The sequence below is a fragment of the Anneissia japonica genome, unplaced genomic scaffold (genome assembly GCF_011630105.1).
Source record: "Anneissia japonica isolate Jap-2015-1 unplaced genomic scaffold, ASM1163010v1 scaffold1889_len2455224_cov183, whole genome shotgun sequence".
Classification (NCBI taxonomy): domain Eukaryota; kingdom Metazoa; phylum Echinodermata; class Crinoidea; order Comatulida; family Comatulidae; genus Anneissia; species Anneissia japonica.
Window position 1 is genome coordinate 2,272,318 of NW_022752980.1, and position 24,213 is coordinate 2,296,530.

Here is a 24,213-nt window from a genome sequence, read left to right on the forward strand (position 1 = left end):
CTATCATACTGGAGCTAAATCCTAATAGTGACTTATATTAATGCTCCCCTTCCACTCCTGTGGTCTTTGTTTCAGGCGTCATAATCATTTAAAAGTGTTCAAGGAGGCGAAGCCCTTGAAGCGTCTACTATTATGTAGAAATTTACTTGTTCAACAGTGAATGTGAATGTGAATTACTTAAAAGTAAGGCCATGTAAAAAGCAATTGCTGATTTTGTATATTTGGTATAATATCACCTAACAATAACCAGAAATGTATAAATTCAAGAATTCTGATACGCATTTGAAGATTCAAGATTCAAAACTGGCATGTCATTAATAAAACACAAAGGTATATAAAGTGGAAATTTTTTGCTAAAAATTAATTAAAAATGAAGCTATGTCTGAGTCATTCTGATAACTTTAAAGGTCATAAATGCATTAGACTGAATGTAGCTTGTGATTACACAGAACCAAATTTAATATTAAATAAATGTTTATATTTATTTCTTCCTGCAGTTACAAGAAGCAGGGCTGAGAGAATTAGAAGAGGAAACAGGTCTCCGAATCAAACCAGAAGATTGCATCTCAATCAAAGTTCTTGCCTTGTGGGAGGTATGCTGATATACTTGGCAAATAATAATATATCCGGAAATTATGTGCTGCACTGCTAAGGCTTTCTGCTTTCAAATATTTGGTTCAAATCTGAGGCTAGTCCCTTGTTTGTGTCCTTGGGCAGGCTATTCCCTTGTTTGTGTCCTTGGGCACATCACATATTTCTTTTTAGTAGAGGTGGTTGCACATGATTTGCTATGAATCTAAAGACAAGGCATTGAACACAAGCATTGTTTTTGGTGGCGTATACCCATGTAATTAAATATATTTCCAATCAATTTAAGCTTAAATTAAGACCACAAGCAAGTAGAGAGTGGTCCATTTTTAGTTTAAAAGCAATCTGAAAGTAAATACCACTCCAGTGGATTAGACTAGAAGCAAAGCAGGTTGGGCAACTCTGCAGTGGTCAAGTTTTGAAGGCAAAGCAAATTAAGCCATTTTATTCCATGTGTTGCAATCTGTAAGCAAAGTCAATTAATGGCCAGTAAAGCTGAGAACCCACGACTATCATACGACAAATCCAACTACACTCCTTGTGGCCGCTAGGCAATGCAACACCATCTGCCGATTTTGGGCGGCAATCTGAATGGATTGTCATTAAAACCGGTCTGTTGCTTGCATGTCAAATCAAATCATGCCATTCTACAGTATTCCAAGCAGTTCTCTGTATTCCCAGTGGCGTAATCTGGAAGCAAATAAATCTGGAATCATAGTATGTGAAGCTACTTAAATTCCTAATGGTGCAATGTGAAAGCAAAGCAGGTTGAGAATGGTGATGATGCCTGATGATGATACCATTACTAAACATGATTAGAATAGAATATATAAATATCATAACCTTTCAAACTTCATCACAAAAAATTGTTTATATTTCATTTTTTTTAAATATATTTTTAGTCTGTATACCCTGCTATGCTGTCACAAGGCTTGCCGAAGCGCCACCACATGGTGATATACCAAATTGCTATCGTGGACGAAGATCATCTAAAGTTGCAAGAAAGGTTAGCATTGGATCCGAACGAAACAGACGCAGCTGCTTGGCTGTCCGAGGACTGTCTAAGTGAGATTGCTATGTCAGCTGACAATAATAAACCAATGCGGGAGTTACCTTGTCATCTACCTCAAACATTCCAGTACGTTATTTTGTATAGTATAATATAATAATAATAAATTGTCATTTATATAGCACATATTGCATGTACTGCCTATAATTTTTGTCTATTAAATGTCAAGGCTAAATATATTCTTGTTGTAATGTACAAACCTTATATATGCCATTTGAATATAACTTTATTATTGTTATTATTACTATGTCCATTTGCATTTTTTAAAAATAATTATCTTTCAGGTCAGTTGTTTTAAGAGCAGACACAAACCAGCCAATTATTCAGGCCATGCAGACATCAATGCTTTTTGCAACAGCACCCCCAACAGGTCCAGATGTAGAACGGATCAGTACGGGAACAAAATTTGCAATTCAGCAGTGGTGTAAAGTGAATGGCAACTCATTCAATTGATTTTATTTATAGTTTATTCTTATTTATTTATTTTGATCTTCTTAATTCATGAAAATACTTTGATAATTTATGAATTTATGATAATACTGCCCCCCCCCCCCTCGAAGAACCACATTTGGCATGAATGCCTCCCTCAAGGTATTTTTTTTTCTCAAGTAAGCGACCCCCTATGACTAAACAAATCTAATGAAGCAACATTATTCTAAACACTTTCTATTAATGTTCTACTCCAGGACAATTAAATTTTTTTCTAACCTGGTTGGGATCAATAAGTCTTTATGATCATGCAGTAACACATTTTGATGGTAATTATGTTTTGTAGTTCCACCCACATTTAAAGTGAAATTAAGGGGCATTTATTTGAGTATATAGGTATCCATTTTACATCCAAAAAATTAAACGCCTTCCTTGAATAAGCACCCCTTCAAAAAGTCTTCTCGACAATATATTCCCCTGGGCGTTTATTCAAATAAATATGGTAATTGCATTTTTGATTTTTTTTTTTATTCAATGTATGGTTTTTTTAAGAGCTTATTCTCTTGTAAATTAATTTAGAAATAATTGAGAACAGATTATTATTTCGCTTTGCGTAAAACAATATATATTTCGAATGAATATGCAAGCTGATAAAATTTAATAAAATGCAATATGTACTGTATATTTATATGTAAAATATTTGCGAATGAAAAAATTAAAATTATGGTTTTTAAATGAATCTGCCTTTGTTTTAGATATTGTATTTAAAGAGTATTAAGAAACTTGAGATATTCATTAATTCATTATTACAGTACCATATTTATTTTTACTTTATATGCGTAAATGCGTAGGGTGCCAAACTCTTGTTGATATAGGCCTATAGTATTTTTTAAAAATTTCAATCCTGTTTACCACAATGTAAAGTGACGGACCCAAATTTGTTTCAATGTCAGCCTCTATATAAATCAAGAATTATTAATGCATATCGGTGAAATTTAAGTTAATCCCATTTTTTAAATATTTTGATAAATCAAGGACTTAAACTGTACAGTACAATTAAAAGCCCTCGTAAAAATAACTTCAGTTAAAGCTGGTAGTGACTGCCAATAGTAGTTTCTAGAATACAATAGGAATTGAGCTATCTGAAAATTTAAATACATCTATTTAATCAACCACACACTGAACTCACTTTCAATAATCCTTATCGGATTATTAAGGGTCAAGTATTATTTGTTATGACGAATTAAATTGTTTTATTGTGGCCGATCAGTTCGCGCTGGGTGTACTAATTTTTTAACATGGCCAATTCATTTAAAAACCTATTTATAACACAATCGGGAACACGATCTGCTCGTCTAAACAGTGTGGTATGAGGACGTCAGGCCTACACGGTGTATACACCGCCGGGATCAAATGAATGGGGTTTGGGAACACAGGGAAACGCCCTAGCTGTTTCCTGCCTGGGACAGAGCACCATGATGGGTCTTGTGATATTTTTTTTTTAAATGCGACGTAAAAATTGATCCATTTTAAAGACGTGGTGGCAAAATCTGACCTTGAGATTATAAAAGTTTTTTCTCAACATAAACAACAGTTTTTTCAGAGTATCTACGTGGTGTGCAGAAAGAATTTAATATAAAAGTTGCCATTTATGTTTTTGATTTTATATCATGTCACTCTGCCTATGCAGCTTCTTTGATTATATATATATCCATAATAATAAATAAATTATTTATCATAATTATCATTTTATCCAGTGGCGTTACGAGGGAGCTGGAGGCCCCTGGGCAGGGGCCCTAGGGCTCTCAGACGCTGGGGGCCGGGGAGCCACGAAGCGCACCCGGCTGCTCCGGCATTTTTAGCTTCCTATGACAATGCCTTTTTTACACATTCCAATTCTAATTTCATATAACGTACGTGATTTGACCTAAAAGAGCATACTTAATTTTAACTAAGATATCACTAATAAACATAGGCTATGACAATAAATACCAAACAAAACGAGTCAATTAAAATCAATAAATATTTTGGACAGATACATGTATCAAGCTTATGTGTGTCAATGCTTTTACTCATGGTTACAGTACTCGCACAACTTTTTCAAGTTTCAACAAAACGTAAACTGGCGAGAGTGATGATAATAAAAATGCCCCCAATCACTCGGCAGACTTTGGCTTGTAAAAAGGCCTATTGGTTTGTAAAAAAAAAAAATTCAAAAAATATGTATTTGCTGGGGCCCATGCCGTTACGCCACTGATTTTATCATTATAGTTATCATAGTTGTTATTAGCAGTTTCGGCATCAGAATGTTTCCATCCCCTTTGTCGTACGGGACAAAATATATTTAGTAATATAACATAGGTCTAATATACAAAGTGATTGCCAGTCCCTAAAAGGCACAATTTTTGGCCACCCTAATCAATAAATTCCCATGAACTCGCCAGGGATTTTTATTCCGGGAGGTTTTGGACTNNNGGCTCCCCCCCCCCCCCCCCCTTGTCGGATTGTTGGGATCCCTTTTGGTAAATGTCTGAAGCCATCACTGTTCATTAGATTATTGGAGGATGAAGACCTACTGATCCACATTTATATGTTTTCGCTATTAAAATTTAATATATAGACCTAGCGTCTGTCTCCGTGGTTGATTTACGCAACTTAGTCACCGCCAGAGTTCATGGGCAGGACACGGTGTACTGTGACAGTAGCGTTTATACTTTCGAAATCTGCCCTCAACGTGTAGCCTTGAACGATTATTAGTAACCAATTTTATTTTATTATTGGTGAGAAATGACCGAAAGCGTTCATTTGAGATTTGTGTGAGTCGCCGTTGCCGTTGCTGTCCTCTCTCTTGTATTCATACACTGTCTTGTTTTGTATCTTTAGCAAATCATGCTACTGATAAAGTCAGCAAAAGTGTTCAACCTGTTTAGTAGAAGAAGCATTCGCTTATAACTGTTTCGCATCATTCACCTGCGGGTTGATCGTCGGAACAAGGTGCTTAATATTACAGTACTAAATCATCTCAGTGTAAACAAACTTCGGCTGCCTCAACAATGGGTATACAAAATACACGCGGATGGTCTATTGCTGTTTGTGTTTTCGTTCTCAATGTCGGCATTGTTGGTGTTATTCACACGGTTAGCATGATTCTGATGACGTTACAAAAAGAGTTCGATGCGACGTCTACGGCAATAGGTGGGTATAATATTATGTTATTATTATAACGATTTATATTAAATGCTAATGGAGAATTTATATAGAGGCTACCCTGGGCCACTTCATCATGACATCATTCTAGGCTAGCAATTCCTTCATAAACTCCATTATTACTTTATGCATACACCCGTCCAATCATTTGCATTTCATTTCAACTCTATGCCGTACCTCCAGATTTCGCAACTCATTCATACTTTTGCAATACGATGCTTCAAATCAAAAGTCTAAATTTATGTTGCACTTTTAACTATATTTATTAACTGTATATAGTCATAGGTCATACCTTTTTTATATTTTAAATTGGTTAATTTTTGCTATTTTCGTTATATTTTCGATATTTGTAGGCATATAATATATAATATATAGGCCTATATATACGTATATATATATATATATATATATATATATGTGTATATATATATATATGTATATATATATATAAGTATATCCATATTTTGGACAATAAATATCTTGAATCCTGATACTACCATAAAGTTATCTTTAATGATTGGAATGGAATACCACCTAACACCACCTGTGCTTCCCCTCACTCACTTTGCACATCCCCTTCCTACATCATCCTACAAAGACTCAGAATATCTGTATTTTTTGAATAGAAAACTGGATTTGAACTGAAATACAACTTGAAGATAAATAAAACTACTAATTAAAGCATTAAAATAGTAACAATGACAGGTGAAATGGTTATAATTGTTAAAGAAGTCGCACGATGATGCGAGACTCGTTCGATGTTGTCAACATCTGCGAATCATATATCAAATCGACGTTCTGTCTGAATGTGAGGGTATTAATTATCTTTATCAGATTATGCAATCATATTTTTACTTATCAGCAGTGTTAGCATCCAATGCCACGTGTCATGTCCATAGGCCCTTTAATAAGTGTAAACCAATAAATAGCATCAAATGTGTTATAGTTTTAAACATTTAAACAAATCATATTAAACATTGAATCTACTAAACACTACGGTCCTGAGTTGGTTTTGGTTCCAATTGGATTGTGATCTGAGTGGGATTGTTCCTATAATAGTTTGTCTGATAGAGTTGGTCTGGGGCTGTATGTGGTCCCAAAATCAACTGTGCCTCCATATGTCAACTCGGCCATAAAAAAAAAACTAGACCCCAATTCAACCCGAATCCCGAAACCAACCCACCAAAACCCAACTGGGCCCCAAACTAACCAGGTTCCTACCCATGTTTGCCTTTCTTACATTAAAAGCTTTGTTAACGTATTACTGTATTAATATTAGCCTATGCATTATATTATTTCTTTGCGATGTGATAAACGGCTCACTGATTGTGGCACTTTTAAATAGAGTACTATTGTATTTCTATTTTTAGAAATACTGTAATATAACGTTTATAAAATGGAGGAATAATTTGTTTTCATGAGCTGAATACGTTTTCGTACCAGAGAAGCCCCTAACACACTTGTAGAACCATCTTTTCAACGCCATTTTACCTAGGCCTCTATAAGCGTACATCCCGGATGATGATTTAATAAAAGTAGGCTCCAAAGGAAACAAACAATTTGATATGTTGTAGAACTGATTTTTCTAAGAACAAAAACGTTGTTTGACGAAAAACTGAGAACGGTGAATGAGATGATACAAATTTTTAAATATTTAAAAACTGGGGGAACAGGAGCGTAACCACCTTTTTTCCACTTTTTCCCCTAGTTTTTAAATATTAAAAAATCTGTATCTTATTAACCGTCCTTAGTTTTTTGTCAAACACCCTTTTTCTGTCTTGGAAAAATCAGTTCTACAACATATCATTTTTTCCTCCGGAGCCTGACTTTAATGGTCAAAATATTGAATCATGTGGCTTGTATCTGTAGTTTGTTTTAAATTTATCTCAATCTTATCAGTGGACCTACTCTGCATGACAGATTAATTTTAATATTTTACTCCAAAACCTGAAACACAAAAGTATAAGTTAAATTAAACTATTCAATCAATTTAAACTACTAATTTTCTTTCTTTGGTGCCATATAAAATATTGTAGGGGCCTATTTCTACGACTGAAAATTTTATTCAATTAGAAAAATCGAATTAAACCCGTTATGTCACATACCGTAAAAGATAGTATTAAGCCTAGACCTATAATTGACCTTTTAGAGATGGTTATTTGGTTTGAAGACAGGAGTTGGTTTGGGGTCGAATTTGTGTTTTGCCCAGATAAATTGGGATCGCAGCACTATGGAAAACTATGGAAATTGCCTTCATGAGAAACCACACACTGATGTAATTTCTGATGCCTATAGCGTTCTTATTGGATAAGGCCAAATAACATTTATTGTTAGTTTCGCGTCCGGGATTTGAACCGGGATTTGAAATTACTTTTTGCTGCGGGTGTATATTTGCTATTTACTATCCTATATTAGAGTTGTGAACAGATTGGTAAAAATAAGTAATTTTTATTTTAAAAAAGGGGGGAAATAAAATGAGTTTTTGTAATGTATTTGTCATTTATGTCTCCATCATTTCTTTGATTTAGACAGCAATCTTTATCAGATCGTCATTATTTTTATTTTATGATTGTATTTTGGAAAAAAAAAGCAAATAGTAAACTTTTTCATCGTGAGGGTGAGAACGTGAAATTATTAGTTTTATATTGGCCTAAACTAACTGGGGGCAAATAGGCCTACTATCCTTCAGCGATAACGTTGTTACACCATTTTCTCTATGGTTACATTAACCATTTTATCTCTAGCGTATTGTACGGTATATGGTAATGTTTCCGGGTCAGCTGACTGATATGATTACTAGGCCTATATAAATTATATAGTATTTGTGATTATTATTCAACAGTCTAGATCGTGTGCTATCTCCTAAAAAACACATCTGTTGTTTTATTCTGTGGTTTTGTCATCTACAGTGTAGAGCCGCCTTTTCCAATGTAAAGCGCTAGTACCCCACAGCACTTCCATATTTTGAACCCACACCACAGTGGGTAGGGAGCCTCTGTCATGCCCAACCTAAATCAAGCTGAAGCCAACTGAAGCAGTATTGCTAAACCTTAATTATAATTTTAAAAATAACTAATCAGAGGACGGAGACAATGTACGGAACATCAAAATAAGACGAGATCCGGTTAATTCTACAGGTAGGCCATGAGGTGCCTAAGCCAAGTCTTTATGGCAGACTTAAAGACAGCAACTTCTCACCAACAACGTCTGAAGAACGACGTCAGAGGAAGATTGTTCTACATGTGGACTTCGGACTCGAAAAAGAAAGACTATTGTCGCCAACCCTTGTCAAATCCATCTTATCTTATCACAGTACAGCGTAAGCGTAAGACAAATACATCTAGGCCCATGACTTAATTCTGCTAATCGCCACCGCGTAACTGTAGCATAGCTCTCAAATAATGTTGTCCTACAAATAAATAAATAAATAAATAAATAAATAAATAAATAAATAAATAAATAAATTGTGCAATAAAATTCCTTCTTGGGATTCGGGATTCGAACCTGCGACCCCTCGTTGTCTAGGCGAGCGTCATAACCATTATAACCATAGAGGCTTAATGGTTGAACAGATTCAAATAACGTCAGATACACTCTATTACACAATACGTACGGCTAGAAACAAATAATAATATAATATAAGTCAAGATAACCGTCAACACTGTTATATTTATATTTATTATCATGTCCTTTATTCGAACACTGTATATACCTTTCTTTGATGATTTATATATATTTTTACAGTGTTAACGGCTATCTTGATTTATATTATATGCTATTATTTTTTTTCCATTACTGCTATTACACACAACAAAACAACTGAACTGCTTGTTAAGTGTCACCATAACAACGATCCACCAATAACATTAATATTATTACTATTTATATTATTATTGTTTTACAAATATTAGTTTTTATATGTGTATGTACAGAATGCTTATAGGCCTAGCTATCTGTCTTTTTTTATGTATTAGACGAGAAGTGTTTTATTGCCTATGCCAATGTTTGGCTTTTATATTTGTATTTATTTATTGAAATATTTGATTATTGTATAGGAAGAAATAAATGTTTATTTGAGATGAAATGATTGTTATGTTTGCTGTCAAATTATTGGAGGTTTTCGTCTCTGTTACTATTGATTTGTGAATGTAAAATAGGAAAAACATACGTAGGCCTACCAGCAACTTTTTTATTTGATGCAGCTTTCCTTTTGTTTGAATGCGAACACAGCAATCCCGTAATGTCAAGTCTACACTACAGTATTTTTGTTCGCATTTTCATCACAGTCTATCGGACAATAAGACAGGCGGTGAGCCGACATTATTGGTGTTAATGTGCACAAAGGTACAACAATAACCAGTATTAATACTTGTCATCTATATAATTCCATGTCTAAAACTTATTTAATATGTTATAAATTAATAGATATGAGCAGTAGCGATGCTTTTGCCAAGACGGCAATTAAACTGAATTACAAACTAGCAATATAAAAACAGAATAAAACTGTTATGGGCCTGTTGTCATTCCCTGCAGATCCGAGGAGACGGGATACTGTACCTCCTCGTCATTGCATTCTTCCGTCCACCTCTTTCCGACCCTAGGGTTAATAACTCAAGAACATGTCTAAAAAATTGTTGATGTTTCTTCCAAATCACAACTGTTAAAGAGCACTTCTTTCTCCGAAAAAAATATTCTTTCTCTCAGAAAATTTGTATCTAGACCTCCCATAAAACATTATCTTGAATGTATAATCGTTAGTAATGAAATGCATTTATTGATATCAAAAAGAAGGTCCGAATCGTAGATGACCTAATAACAATATACAGGGTTGCATCAACGGTTTCTATTCTACAAATTTATTAGATTGAACTCTTCAGAGCTATGCTTGTGGCTTTTAAATAGTACCTTATAAATATCGTAAATTAGAATTTAGGCCTATACTATGATAGTTTACACGTGCTAATAAATTGTTCTAATATGATAATATTATGAAGCTTGAATATAATTATCTACCCGTACCGTGAACAGATAACTTAAAAATGAAATATAACGCGATATTGAGTGACAATGATTACTTGCTTTCCCCAACTACAATAAAGATTACATATTTTTAATCACAAATTAAAATAGAATGCATTTTTATGTTTGAAAAAATTTAAACCATATTTTCTCCGATCGCATTACTGTAAATATTCAGTATAGGCCTATCGTATTTAAAATGAGCTACATCTGTCGAGGGAGCTTCCGATTGCACGACGACGGAAAAACGTAGAACGTAATGACGTCACTAAAAGTCATCTGCGCATGCGAGAACGTTAAAGTCACCTCGTCGAGTAGATTCTGGAACGCAATTTGGCCAAATCTACTTATGCAGAGAACGTAGGACCCAGGTATGACGGTCACGCATGAGTGATTCCGTTCTAGCGTCGCGTCGTCGCACAAATCGAAAGCTCCCTGTGTGTGTACTGAATGGTGCAGACCACCTTTACCAGATCACCTTGGTCCCTGGTCAAAATTGCATCCGCTGGGCTGCAAGTGCAAGTTATACAGTACTGGACCTCACTGGAAATGTGTGGGTTTATTTTGTGTATTTCACGCCAAAGAAATCTAATCCAAAAATATATTTCAATAGCAGGTACTCAATGATTATAGTCATACATAAGTTATCCTGGGAGATGCCTGATATTTTATGAAATGGATATACAGTACTACATACCACCATTGAATTCACAATTACTATTTCTTCCCGATTGGAAGCCACGGCTTGAATCTAGAGAATGAAAAAATACGAAACGTAATAATTGCAACACAAGTACTAATCGTACAGTTTATAATAGGCCTATATAAAAATATATATTATAATTGGTATTGTTTATGTATTCAATTGGAGATATTTTCCTGTGTCTAATTGACTAATTGATAATAAATTCTCATTTGAGAACAACAATAAACAATTTTGTTTACAAGTTTATATGCGATATTGTTAATAAGGATGCTTATGATTAGTCATGAGATCATCTCAATAAATAATATGCAGTGAAGTCATGCGTAAAATTTGGAGGCCCTGGTCATGAAGAAGCGCTCAGCGAAAGCATGTTTGTAAGAAGATAACCTAGTGAAGCGAAACACCCTGAGGGGTATGAAAGGGTGAAATCTCTCTTGCATCTCAGCTATCATGATAACTAACTATGCTCGGGACCATGGCTTCCCCCTCCCCCACTTCCGCCCTCTCGAGTGTGACGCCAAGCTCTGATCAACTGATTCATTGTTCAGTTAGTCTAATAGTCTATCCATGCTATAAATAATTAGTCACTTCTTGGGTGTGATTAAGCAATTAATAAGCATTAGGAAATCGCAACAATTAGATTAAATTCCCTAAACTGTTTAAACCTCTCAAGTAAACGCTTCGGTGGGCCATATTCCGTGAACTCCTCTGGAATTTCCCTTTAAAATTTGATACTTAAACCCCTTACAGTAAAATATGGAACGAATTGTTTGAAATAATTAGTAAATTAAAGAAAAAATAACTCAATTTGGATCATACAAAGTTAATGATAATGGAGAGAACCTCCCGGTTCATGTTCTTAATTTCTACAAACTTTCACTGGGCCAAGGGAGATATACTTGGCACAAAAATAATATTATCAAATAATGTCTGATACCATGAAGATAGGACTCCTGACTCCGTCCGTTGCGATTTCGTTCTCGGAGCTTCGAATGTTCCTCATTCATCAACGGTCCCCATAGAGTGCACCACTACCAGCCTCATTCCTGATGCCTACACTTTCCTAAACTCTCTTTCCCATTTGAGACGGGCATTGTTGTTCCCCACAATTGTAAGTGCAATAATTATTAAAATCGGCTGAAAACAATTTCCTTCTCTCTGCAATTGGCCGCAGCCATTTAATGATTTTAAACAATCTCTAAACTCGCAATAATTTCCTTTTTTTCAGCCTTTTTGCACGACAAAGATGAACCCACATTGACCGACCCTCCGTTACTAAAGATTTTAATTTAGCTCTTGGGCTTTGATGGGGAGGTGCTGGCACTCCAGCAGGAATAAATTCTCAAAGGCTCAATACTTCCAATTTATTGGTGACGTCTGTGTTCTCGTGTTTTATGTCTTCATGGTTTTTTTTAAATGTTTTTATGCTTTTTGTTTTTTTGTTTTTTTTTCTCTCATTGGGGTCTGCCCCTCTCTTGCGCGTGTTATTCTTAAAAAAGAAAAAAAAAAAAAAAAAAAAAAAAAACTTGGACGGGGTATGGGGACCTGGCGTTAATACCTTCTGAAATATGACGCGCTATATAACCTGTATAACTGTACGGGAATATGAACCACGTAATTGTACAGGATTTTTATAGAAGGTACAGTACTGTAAAAGTAGAAAAACTAAACGAATAAACAATGACCTTGGTTGTGGTGGTCTGACTACACAAAACAGGATGCGATGTGACTTGTTAATATTTATAGACATTCAACAATAGTTAGGCCTACTTAAGAAATGTATTACCATCGATTGCTGTATTAATTAAATGAAATAAATTTTCTTTCACGATGGTAGCCCTTGCGAACTAAGTAACGCAAAGAGGCCCTCTTAATATTTACATACAAAGCAAATATTATCAATACGGTACTCGAGCCAGAGCAAAATAACAACAATAAAAAAGTAAAAAAATTCAAAACAACACTCTTAAACGTTTAAAACATGAATTACAAAACATTACATCACTTAAACTAGATAAAATTTGGCACACAATTTATGCGGATCGAAGGAGGCCTACATTTAACTAGGCTTGTGTGAGCACCCCTTCGCTCCCCCCTCCCCACCGTCGCATGACTAGGGATTGGCTGATCAAAAATTAAAAATAATAATATGCCTATCAAAATAACGTTATTTTGATTGACATTCCCCAATGTTGTCTAACAGCACATTTTGGACCATACTAAGCCATAAAAAGTCTCCCCGTGAACACTACCGGGGATTTTTTTTTATTCCAGGCCGTCGACCGAGGCGCGACTTTGTCGGTCCCTGGTTTGGACACCTCCGTCGGACATGTCGAACCCTTTGTCGGTAAATTTCTGGCGCCACCGCTGTTGTGTGAAAGTATTATAATGACTACCGTATTTTGGAAGCGAATTTTGTAAACCCAGAGATACAGTGTAAACATCTAGCTAGCGGCACTTTAAAAGAACCCAGTGGTTACATCGGTTCACTTCACCCTTACTGAGCGCCTGCTGCTACGGCATCTACGATACCACCTGAACGCCCGTATACAAACTGAAATAATGACCCTGTGAGATATTTACTTACATTTGCCTGTACAATTTTTTTTTCACGAGTTTTGTAGGCTTAATTAATGTTAAAAGAATCTGCGTCACAAGGACGAAATACTTTCCTTGTAAGTTACCCGAGTATATATTTTTTTATTATCCTTAATATCTCATAGAATGCTTGTTTATTATTGTTTTAATTAATGTAAGTTTGTACTAAAGTATAAAAAGTAAGACACTGTAAATATTACCTAAGCCATCCCATGTCACAACAAACAAAGTTTATGTTAGTTTGGCTTAAGTGTTGATAGCAAATACATTCGATCTTGTCCTAAGCCATATTTTTCTCTCCTTGTCAATAAACAAATTTTAAAAATATTAAGTGGCATTGTTTGAACTAAGCGTGCTAATTGATTGGACTTAATATCCGCCCTCTGTTGTAAACAAAGTGATTTTTTGTATAAAAGTCATGCTCTCATGAATAATCATGTCAATGTTCAGTTGCCCTCAACGTCACCTCTCAACAATTAGTTAAAATTGACAGGAAAAGATTAGAAGCGTCATTCGAAGTCCATATCACCTGAATCTGTGGATTTTATGCATACTGTATTCTTGTATTTTTGTGCAAAACCTACTGGTAACATCGCAGCGTTTCAATTTGTTTGGAAAGGCACTCGCATTTAGTTTTTTTTTTTTTCACCATCTGCTGGTTGGTTGGAACATGCGGTAGTTCTGTAATTGATTTAACCAAGTTTGGAAAGAGAACACGAAATTCTAAGCAATGGGTATACAAAACAAACGTGGGTGGACTATTGCTTTCTCAGTTTTCATTATCAATGTGTGTATCATCGGTGTCATTCACACGGTTAGTGTGATTCTGGTGGCGTTGCAGAAAGAATTTAATGCAACATCCACGTCAATAGGTTGGTTATGCTTTCATTTAATTATTAATTATTAGAGTATAGTGCTAATTGAAGGTTGGGTCTACATCATGTTGATTATCAATCTTGTCACCCTTAATGACAGAACATCATTGCTACTAACAATTCGTATGCATAGGCCTAATTATAAGATGTAATTAATGTGATCACAGTTTTTGATTTTGCGACACGCATCTCCAACAGGGTATTTATCCATGACTTACTCTCACCGATAGGCCTGTATACATAGGGGCGGGGCCGATGCCCCCGACGAGTGGTCAGATTTCCCCGACGAAAGCAAAGTGGGCGTGGTCGAGCTTCGATTAGAAGGTTCCGAAAGTGGTCCAGGGGCGAGGGCCCCGAAAATTTTCGGATGAAAATTATTCATGAGAGCATGACTTTCATATGGGTTTCAAAGGCTTACCGGTATTTAATCGATTTTAAAGTCTACTAATATGTAGAAAATACATATAATTTTTTTTTCCTCCCGATGAATTGTGGTTTTTTTCGCCGACGGGGGGGGGGGGGCAGCTCTTCGACGTGAGGTTTCGCCCCTCCGCCCGCACCCCCCCCCCTGGCGCCATCCCTGGATACACTTTAAAATATAAAAACAACGTACAATGAAAAAAAAATTGTCGAATGTGGGAGAACTTGGAGATTTAGACCATTATCAAGGTTACGTCACTGACAGGCTTGTAAACTAGTTTACGTACTGTATATAATATTCTAAAATTGGTAACTTGTTCATCAGTGCTGATAAGGCTACAGGCTTAGGCCTACTACCGGTACCAAATCTACAATGTGGTGAAGGCCTACGTGTATTTACTTTTGAATTGCTTTCAGTCCTCCAATAATATACCATGGAAGATAATCGCAATGTTTCCATGTATTTAGATGTATATCAGTCTTCAACACTTGGATGAAGAATCTTCCGTTAGTGAGATCTAAAAGTTACTTAAAATAGAGATGTTGGTCTATGTATATTATCATTGAATCAATCGAATAAGCTTGGTATGTCTTTAGAGTGCAGACTGTGTAGCCGATAACTTTTAAACTAAAGGCAAATATTTAGTCTAGATAGGCATGCCACATTTTTTTGATAACGTTGGCAACAAACAATGTATTATCGTAGGGATGTAGGCCTCTATACCTGTGTACGTAATACCTGCATTGGCCTACCCTTAATTACAAACATTGGTATTTTTTATTGGCCCTCTGTAGGTCTACATGGCTTCCAACATTTTCCTGTCGCCACAATCCAAAGATACCATTCCCTCTATATCACAGATTACCAGAGGTCTGTCTTGTCTGAAACTTAGTAACACATTAAAATCTGCAGATTGGCACTTGGTATATTACATAATTTTAGGAACTGCTCCCGTGAAGTGCGGCAACTTTTAATACTAATCTAATTTTCTGTTATTTCCGATGTCTAATTAATATTTCTTGTAGTCTTTGGTTTTGTTTTGTTTTTAGAAAAAAAAAAGAAAAAAGGGGAAAAAACACCTTTGAAAACACGTATTATCTTGTCGAAGTCTTTTAGATACTCTAATATCTTTAGAGCCATGGGATTCTACACTTGTATTCCGGAGTCTAAAAAGCAACATTCAAAACTGTACAGTATAATCCAAAGTACAATTTCCATTTTTGTTTACACTTTACATTAATTCCATTGGGGCTAACTTTCTTTTTTAAACAATGATGTTACTATCTCATTGTTGTCGGTCACCTGTCTTTTCATTTAACACATCTCTTCGACTACGTTCTGAAATAAATGTTGAAAAATTGATGAATTGTTTAAAATGAATTGAACATTTATTGTATGCTACACTGGCAGCACTCAACCAATTCAGTAATTGTTTATATAAACAAAAACTAAAAGTAGATTAAAAGTAACTAGTCGTTAAAGTACTATAGGCCTACGGTACGTTTTGCAATGTTTTTGTTTATAAACAATTCTTTGATTACTCACTGATCACATGTTTGCATAAAGCTCGCTGTCTAGTCCAGCACTAATTATTTTGGCTTCTTTCAGTATCGTGTTTCAAGCTGTCTGATCAATCAGCTGAAAGTCTTCAAGTGTGTTTGTTACAACCTCGCTCACTTGATGTGAGCCTTATTTCACGTATTTTGAAAAGAGTGCATCGAAACTAATTTTTTAGTTGTTGGTGCTCATTTATTTCAAAATAAAACTTTCTCATGATGCTGCAGCTGACATCGTTTTTGTTTACGTTCTTTCTTCAATGTCCCATATTTCAACGATCTTTAGTAAATCGTTGTAAAAAAATAGGAAGGATCGTACTTACATTCACTTCCAAACTTAGTTTAATTTCAACCATTCTAGTCGAATGTTTCACCTCAAGTCCAGTTAACTGGGATTCAGTAAATTCTGCACTTTAACTTAGATTTTAAACAGTTTTAGCTACTGGGCACCAACCTACCTATAAATCAGAACGGAAGTTATCGTAAAATTGACTTAACTCAACTGCCAATAAAATGGAACTTAGCCAAATTGCTGAATGATCAATACTCACAAGTATACTAGAATTCATAATATTGAGTTCAAATACAATACTTACGAAAATCTCCGTTTTTATAAACCACGTAACATGTTTAATTAAATGAAAACTTTAAATAAAATATACTATACAGTTACTCTTTGTACGTTATAATTATATATGCAGACACGTCGGCCTATAATAGGAGACCATTACAAAATCGAGGGTACCGTAAAATTCCAACTAGATATTCAAAATATTAGAACTGATTTTCTTTTTTTTTTTATAAATGAAATGAATGTTGGGAATTTTTATTTGTCCACAAAACATGTAAATGAATTAAAACAGGAATCCTGAATGTAATGTATTTAGTGCCAAAATTACAAATATGTTAAGTTAATAATATACAATTACTGTTTAGAAAGGTATGTAATTCATTCTTACATGGAACAGTTCTTCGATTATTGGACAAGCAAGAATTATGTTATGCTATTAATCTTATTTTGTAAATAAATATTATAGTAAGATGTCAATAGAAAATCAATTAACAGAGGATAACATTCATGTAAATACTAATTGTTTTATATTTGTTGTAGGATGGGTTGGATCTATTTCAACGGCAACAGTGTGTTCAATGTCGCCACTTTCTTGCTTTCTCTACGAGTTGACTAGTCATCGTAAAGTTGCTCTGGTTGGAGTCGTACTAAGTGCAGCTGGAATTATGCTCACGTCGTTTGCAACAAATATAATGACATTGTTCTTTACGTTCGGCATCATCTTTGGCATCGGCGGAAACTTCGTCTACAACCCGTTGATGAATCTGTTGAGTTGCTACTTCCCTCATAAACACTGTTCTAGGGCGACCTCGCTGGCTGTGTCAGGAACAGCAATAGGTGAGCCCGCATGAATAATGTTTTTATACCACTTAGGCCTTCATAAACAATATGAAGTAGGAAACATCTTTCTACAAGCAATTTTCTACAATCAAAAACATCAATCATAGCATTATAATTATTGGATCCAGATTTTTTTTTCAATGAGTTTCGCAAAATCGTTGACCTGAATCATAACGATTTAACAAATGGGTAAATCCTGCACTTAACCAATTAAAGCAATTATGCCTAGTTTATTAACCTTTATTGTCATACATACAATATTTAATAATACATGAAGAGAGAAAAAACACCTTTTTTGAAATATGAAATTTTACTTCCCAGTCACTCTATGCCCCATCTCTCATAATATGGGTCTTAGTGGGAATGAGTTTAATCTTGTAAAGAAATATTGGCATTTTTGAATATTTGAACCTATTCTCTGAGATTGACCATGAGAAGCACCAAGCTAACACTTTTAATATTTGTTTTTTATTCATTCATAATTCGACAACACAATACAAAAGCAGCAAAACAGTAATATAAATATCAATATACATACAAATACATAAACATACACACATACACAAATATACATAAATACACACAAACGTACATAAATACATACACATATACATATATATATACATATATATATATATATATATATACAAACATACACACATATACATACACACAGACACATAAATACATACACACACAAATACAAACTCACACAAAAATACAACTGGCTTATTAAATAACTTCACGTGCTTCAACAATCTTGATTCCAAAACACTTAAAACATATTATTCTGTTTGTACTTTTCAGATTCATTTAAACTCAACATAAAGTAAAATCATATACAGTAGTAATAATGATAATAAATTGCTGTAACTCTAACATGTTTAGACAACACTTTTAATATCGTTGCAGTTTGGTTTTCGAAACATATTTCTTGAAGAACCGTAAATACTATTTATTACGTAATATTTCACCATAACAACATTTCAAACGTTGCGGCAACATTGTATTAACTTTATATTGTTTAACATAAACTATTCACAACTATTCATAATTTATTTATATCAACGTGTGATATTATTGAAATCTTTAGGTATGCTGTCACTGGGGCCTATATTCAGCATCTGTTTCACAGATTACGGTTGGCGAATGACACTTCGCATTTTCAGTATTGTTATCTTGTTGGTTGGTGTTCTTTGTTGTGTACCATTCGATCCACCGCCACCAGTAGCAGAGGCCATCAATAGTCAATCCTTAGATGATAAAGAAAATGAAGAATCCCTTGAAAAGCGTAGAAATAAATTCATGAAATACCTCTGGATCCTAAAATTGCCGGAGCATTGGCTCTTCAACTTTGCAATAATCTTTTCCACATGTGCTGCTATGTTTAACCTTATATATCTGGTAAGTAATCATTTATTTTATTAGAGGGGAGCGGCAGGCCTAGACGTGGTGGTTAAGATACTTGCCATATATTCCCAGAATAAAAACCAATTTGTAAAACATTGTGTCTTTCTTACCTATAACTCCAATGGCGGATGTACTTTTCTTTAAGATGGATTTGTTTTTACGGTGAATTAAGTGTATTTTTGCCCTAATGGCCACCGATAGTCCAATTGGTCTGTTGCAGAAATTAGTTTGTCTGCTCCAGTGGTGGTGCTTTGATTTTAGTCTAACAATCTATAAAATACCTAAATGATCTCCCCGACCAGGGAACAACTAAATGTTCCCTGCCCCTACGAAATGGGGGTGGGGTGGCTTCCCCTCACTGGCGTCACCCCTGGCTGCTCTTGTATCTACATGATGTTTAGTGAATTGTTATCATGGTTAAAATTAAAGTATTTGAACATTGCATTTTATTCTTACAAGATTGCATGATCTGAGTTGTGATTTTATGCTTACCATAAAAAATAATACAAAAGCACTTGAAAACCAAAACAATTATCCAATAGAAAATTATACGATTAAACGTTACAATTCACAATGTTTCTAGTAACATTATGTACTTCTGCCTTTATGACAAAATTTTGCTTTACATATGTCTTAGAATAAAGGACTATACTTAGGGTATTTTTATGTACAAGCTGGAATTTAATGTTAAAACATTATTAAACATTTATTACGAGAAAGTAGATTAAGGTGAAATACCTGCTAACCACATTTTTCCGCCATAGGTTAGTCTTGCCGAAAGTTTAAAGATCGAACCAAAGCTTGCCTCACATATGGTAGCAATATCGGCTGGAGGTCAGCTGATTGGTCGATTCCTGTGCATCGTTGTCGGGGACAAGCTTCCGTTTCCCCGCGTCGTTGCCATGTGTCTGACGTGTCTCCTGGGAACTGGGATAACCGTCATGTTATTGTTCATAGACTCAAACGCTATGTTTATAGTCTATGTTATCAGTAAGCATTCACATCAATATTTTCCTTATTAAGTGATTGCGAATTTTAGCATTAAAACATTGTGTTAAGTTATAGCCTAATGTCTAACGTACAATTTGGCATTCCTTTAAAAGTTAAACACCAAAGCCACTTTAATCTATTTTACCTCAATGAGGAAGGACTGTGATTGAAATTTTGTTATTATTAATATCATTATCATTGTCAGTAACATTATTATTATTATTATTATTGTTGTTGTTGTTGTTGTGGTTGTTGTTGTTATTATTATTATTATTATTATTATTATTGTTGTTGTTGTTGTTGTTGTTGTTGTTATTATAATCAATAGTATTTGGTATTGTTATTGTTTCTTACTCATCCTTATTGGGGTTTCATTTTTTGTGAAGGCTAAATACTGTTAATTATTTCTCTCTAACTTTTTATACTTAACATCTATAGTAAATAATTTACCTTTCTTTCTTAATGTTATTGTTTCTTACTCATCCTTATTGTTGGTTTCATTCCTTTTGAAGGCTAAATGCTGTTGATTAAATGCTCTTTATATACTTAACATAGTAAATGATAAAAAAAAATGTTATTTAACATAAATTACGCATGTTCAAATAACAGTAATCATATATATATATATATAGGCCTATATATATGCTGTCTCTTATACCCATCTAGATGTGTATAAGAGACAGTCTATAAAATACCTAAATATCATATTGTATACATAATGTTATAATAGTATCTGTAAACTTCTCATGATATACTGTGCTCAACGTTTTTTTAATGTTTGTGTCTTGGCTTCAGTTTTGAAATTTAATGTCATACAGTATTTCATTTTCCCCGGCCTTATTCCTTAATCAATGATTTGTATATTACAAAACATGCTATTGAAATTAATTTATTGATTTTCATGTTTATAACCCCAATTAAAATATTTATATAGGAAACATATTCCTTTTCTTTATTGTTACTGTTATTTTTATGGTAATTAATATTATTGTTATAACTGTATTAATGTTACTTTTAACCTGTGTAACGTCCATGTTTAACATAGTACACATGTACTTTAATATGAAAGGATTGCGATTGAACGCCTGTTGTTGTTTCTATTACTATTATTATAATCATCTTTATCAGCGTCATTATCTTCATCACCATCATTCATTATTATGATTATTATTATTATTATTATTATTATTATTATTATTATTGTTGTTGTTGTTGTTTTTCTTCTAAATCATTATTAATTGTTTGTATATCTTTTACTTCAAAGTTTCTGGTATTCCAATGGGAATTCATTGGTCTCTGATTTACTCGGTGGCCGTAGAGATATTTGGCATCGTCAGAAACTCGGAAGCTGTCGGCTACCTGACTGTCTCCATTGGGTTAGCAGCCTTATTTGCTCCTTATGCCTTTGGTAAGCTTTCATTAACTTTGGCGATTTTGATTTAGACCGACTACATTTTGTAGTCTTGTAGTTGGATTTATATAGCTCTTTATACCTAAGTCTCAAAGAGCGGTCGATGTGTGGAATAGCTGGTACAGTAACTTGCTTTTCTTCGTGTCTGAAGTACCCGGTAAACCCGTACCAATTACTCTCGTCTGTCCGCAATAAGGTTGTACCAGTACACCGAGGTAACCCATACTAAAAAAATGTACTGGTTACTTTAAAGCGCACATGAGCCAATTATGGTGTGCCTACGGTTTATAGTCCTTATCCGAGAAGACTTGATATCACCATAACTAGAGGCAAGCTTGCCGTTCGAACCAGAGGCGACTGTAGGCTTACGTTGTGGTACCCCTGCCTCCACCACCAGTACTTTAAACAACCAATTACATGTTACGTTTTTTTGATAGTTATCAACGATATAATGTATTAATATTCATTTATTTTTATGGTATAGTTTCATGCTTACTTTTTTCTTTAAAGGAAAAGCGTTTGATGCCACTGGAATCTTCGACATCTCTATCTTAATCTGTGCTGCATTCTGGTTTATGGCTGCCCTCTGTTATTTCGTCATGTATACATATATGCGCTGCTGCAGTTCCACCGATTCCAACAAATACGTCTCCGTTCCGAGCGGTATAGTTCCCGTGGAAAACACAGAAAATGCCACTGCAGTGTGATATTTTGATTCACAAATCTTCTTACAAAGTCACCTCTGATGCATGCTGTTTTGGTGGTGATCTTGCTAACATCTTTAAATGCCAAAAATCCTGCTTTGATCGAACAAAATATAAGTACAATGGGGTTGGAAAGATCAGATGCAGATTCAAAATCTGATAATATCAAAAAATTTATTTAGCACCAATTCATCAAATGAATTCATTAAATGCATCTAGGCGCCAGTGTACAATAGGCTAATCGAAAATAAAATATTTTCATAAATATATGAATTTGAATGAAAAAACTATGAGAACTGTCGAACAAAAAATGTGGGCATTATAATTGAACAGAAAAAAGAACGTTGACCAAAAGGATTGCACGTGAAGGAACTTTAGCGGATTAGATACTGTAAAACTACGATGGTTATTTTAACAACCATTTTTTAACAGGAGAAAGAGTGGCATTTAGTAAAGATGTAATGTGTTCTCACAAGAGGGTTTGAGATCATATCCGTACTGCTGAACTTTCTGTAAGCGATTACTAATAAATTCAGATACACCGATAAGTACAGAATTACGCATAATGTAACTTGGAAAATGATACAGTAATTGATTTTTACAAATATTAGTACAAGTTACCCTTTCAGAGTCAGGGTTAATTGTTTTTCATACCTTTCACCAACATGCATATTAAAGTAGTTGCTACGGCAGGTCTTTTATTTCCTATTCATAAGTCTTTGAGTGAAAGCAGTGAAATTTGTTCCAACTCGATGTTTCAACATAACGCCTTCATTACATGAAAGAAGTTATCTGTTTTCAGCAAACAAATCATTAACAGGATCCCCACAATTATTAGACCAGTTTTGAGAAAAAGGAGTTTTCCTGAGCTGTAACTTAGAATTGTTGAACCAAAGGTCATACTTTTCTCTTTTTTAACGCATGTTCTTCACAAACGTATTTCTTGCGACTTTTAGAATTTTTACCAAGTCTCTACAGAAGAAATTATTATTTGCTTCATGGTACAATTTTTATTTTCAATCGAACCTTCTAAATTGATTTATAATTTCACTAATCTGGAAAGTAGTTGCTTCCATTATGAGTTTTAAGCTGTAATTAAGCTCCTAATTTAAGTCGCTTTAAGGTGTCGTATTTGACTTTGGATATATTATCTATTCGCAGTCACAATTCTAGTAATCTTGTGAGATTTAATTCTAAGCTACTCTGTCTATACTTATATTATACAATAATATTACCTCATTTATGAACTTTTATAAAGGATATGACAATAACAGTATCTGTGATGTGATTCTTCCTAACGCTTATGTTTCAATTTATTTTATTTTTTTATTTTTTTTATTGAAACCAATAATTTATCGAGATCTTCCTTGTTTTATCGCATTTACTAATTAAAATATGTGTTGTCATTTGTATCACGAAAACTTTAAGTCTTTCTGGAAATATTTTTTAGTTATATGCTGGTAATATATTGAAATAATATATAAAATGAGCATTTCATTATAGTTTATTAGATTTACCTGGCAGTATATCTTTAAATATTATATATTATATATATAATAAATTGTAAATTATTGTAAATTTCTTATAATTCTGTTAATAATTGCTGCCATCAAAAATCAAATAGTCTTGACCTTTGAATCTTTTGATAACTAGTATTAAATGCAGGAATCCATTTGGTCGGGTACGTTACAATAATATGCAATTGATAATTGTATCGGTTCGTGAGTGTGTGATAAAATATTATCATAAATAAATATTAATTTTCTTATTGGTATCGACAAATAAAATAAATGTGTCATTTTCGACCATTTCAATTCTA

The 24,213-nt window shown here is 34.1% G+C and overlaps 2 protein-coding genes across 3 annotated transcripts; both read left to right on the forward strand.

The window, feature by feature from the left end:
• Window positions 1–478: 478 nt before the first annotated feature.
• Window positions 479–2,271, forward strand: LOC117122551 (nucleoside diphosphate-linked moiety X motif 17-like). The gene is made up of 3 exons (XM_033268153.1): window positions 479–593; window positions 1,491–1,726; window positions 1,942–2,271. The coding sequence occupies exons 2-3, from the start codon at window positions 1,506–1,508 to the stop codon at window positions 2,108–2,110; spliced, it is 390 nt and encodes a 129-aa protein (XP_033124044.1). The 5' UTR covers window positions 479–593; window positions 1,491–1,505; the 3' UTR covers window positions 2,111–2,271.
• Window positions 2,272–4,861: 2,590 nt separating this feature from the next.
• LOC117122552 (monocarboxylate transporter 13-like) lies at window positions 4,862–24,213 on the forward strand. Of its 2 annotated transcripts, none has more exons than XM_033268154.1 (6): window positions 4,862–5,281; window positions 17,580–17,876; window positions 18,973–19,283; window positions 20,054–20,279; window positions 21,544–21,687; window positions 22,201–24,213. In XM_033268154.1, exons 1-6 carry the CDS (start codon window positions 5,140–5,142, stop codon window positions 22,395–22,397), a joined length of 1,317 nt encoding a protein of 438 aa, XP_033124045.1. In that variant the 5' UTR covers window positions 4,862–5,139; the 3' UTR covers window positions 22,398–24,213. The 2 variants fall into 2 exon arrangements, with proteins under 2 accessions (XP_033124045.1, XP_033124046.1); XM_033268155.1 differs by lacking the exon at window positions 4,862–5,281 and adding an exon at window positions 14,072–14,488.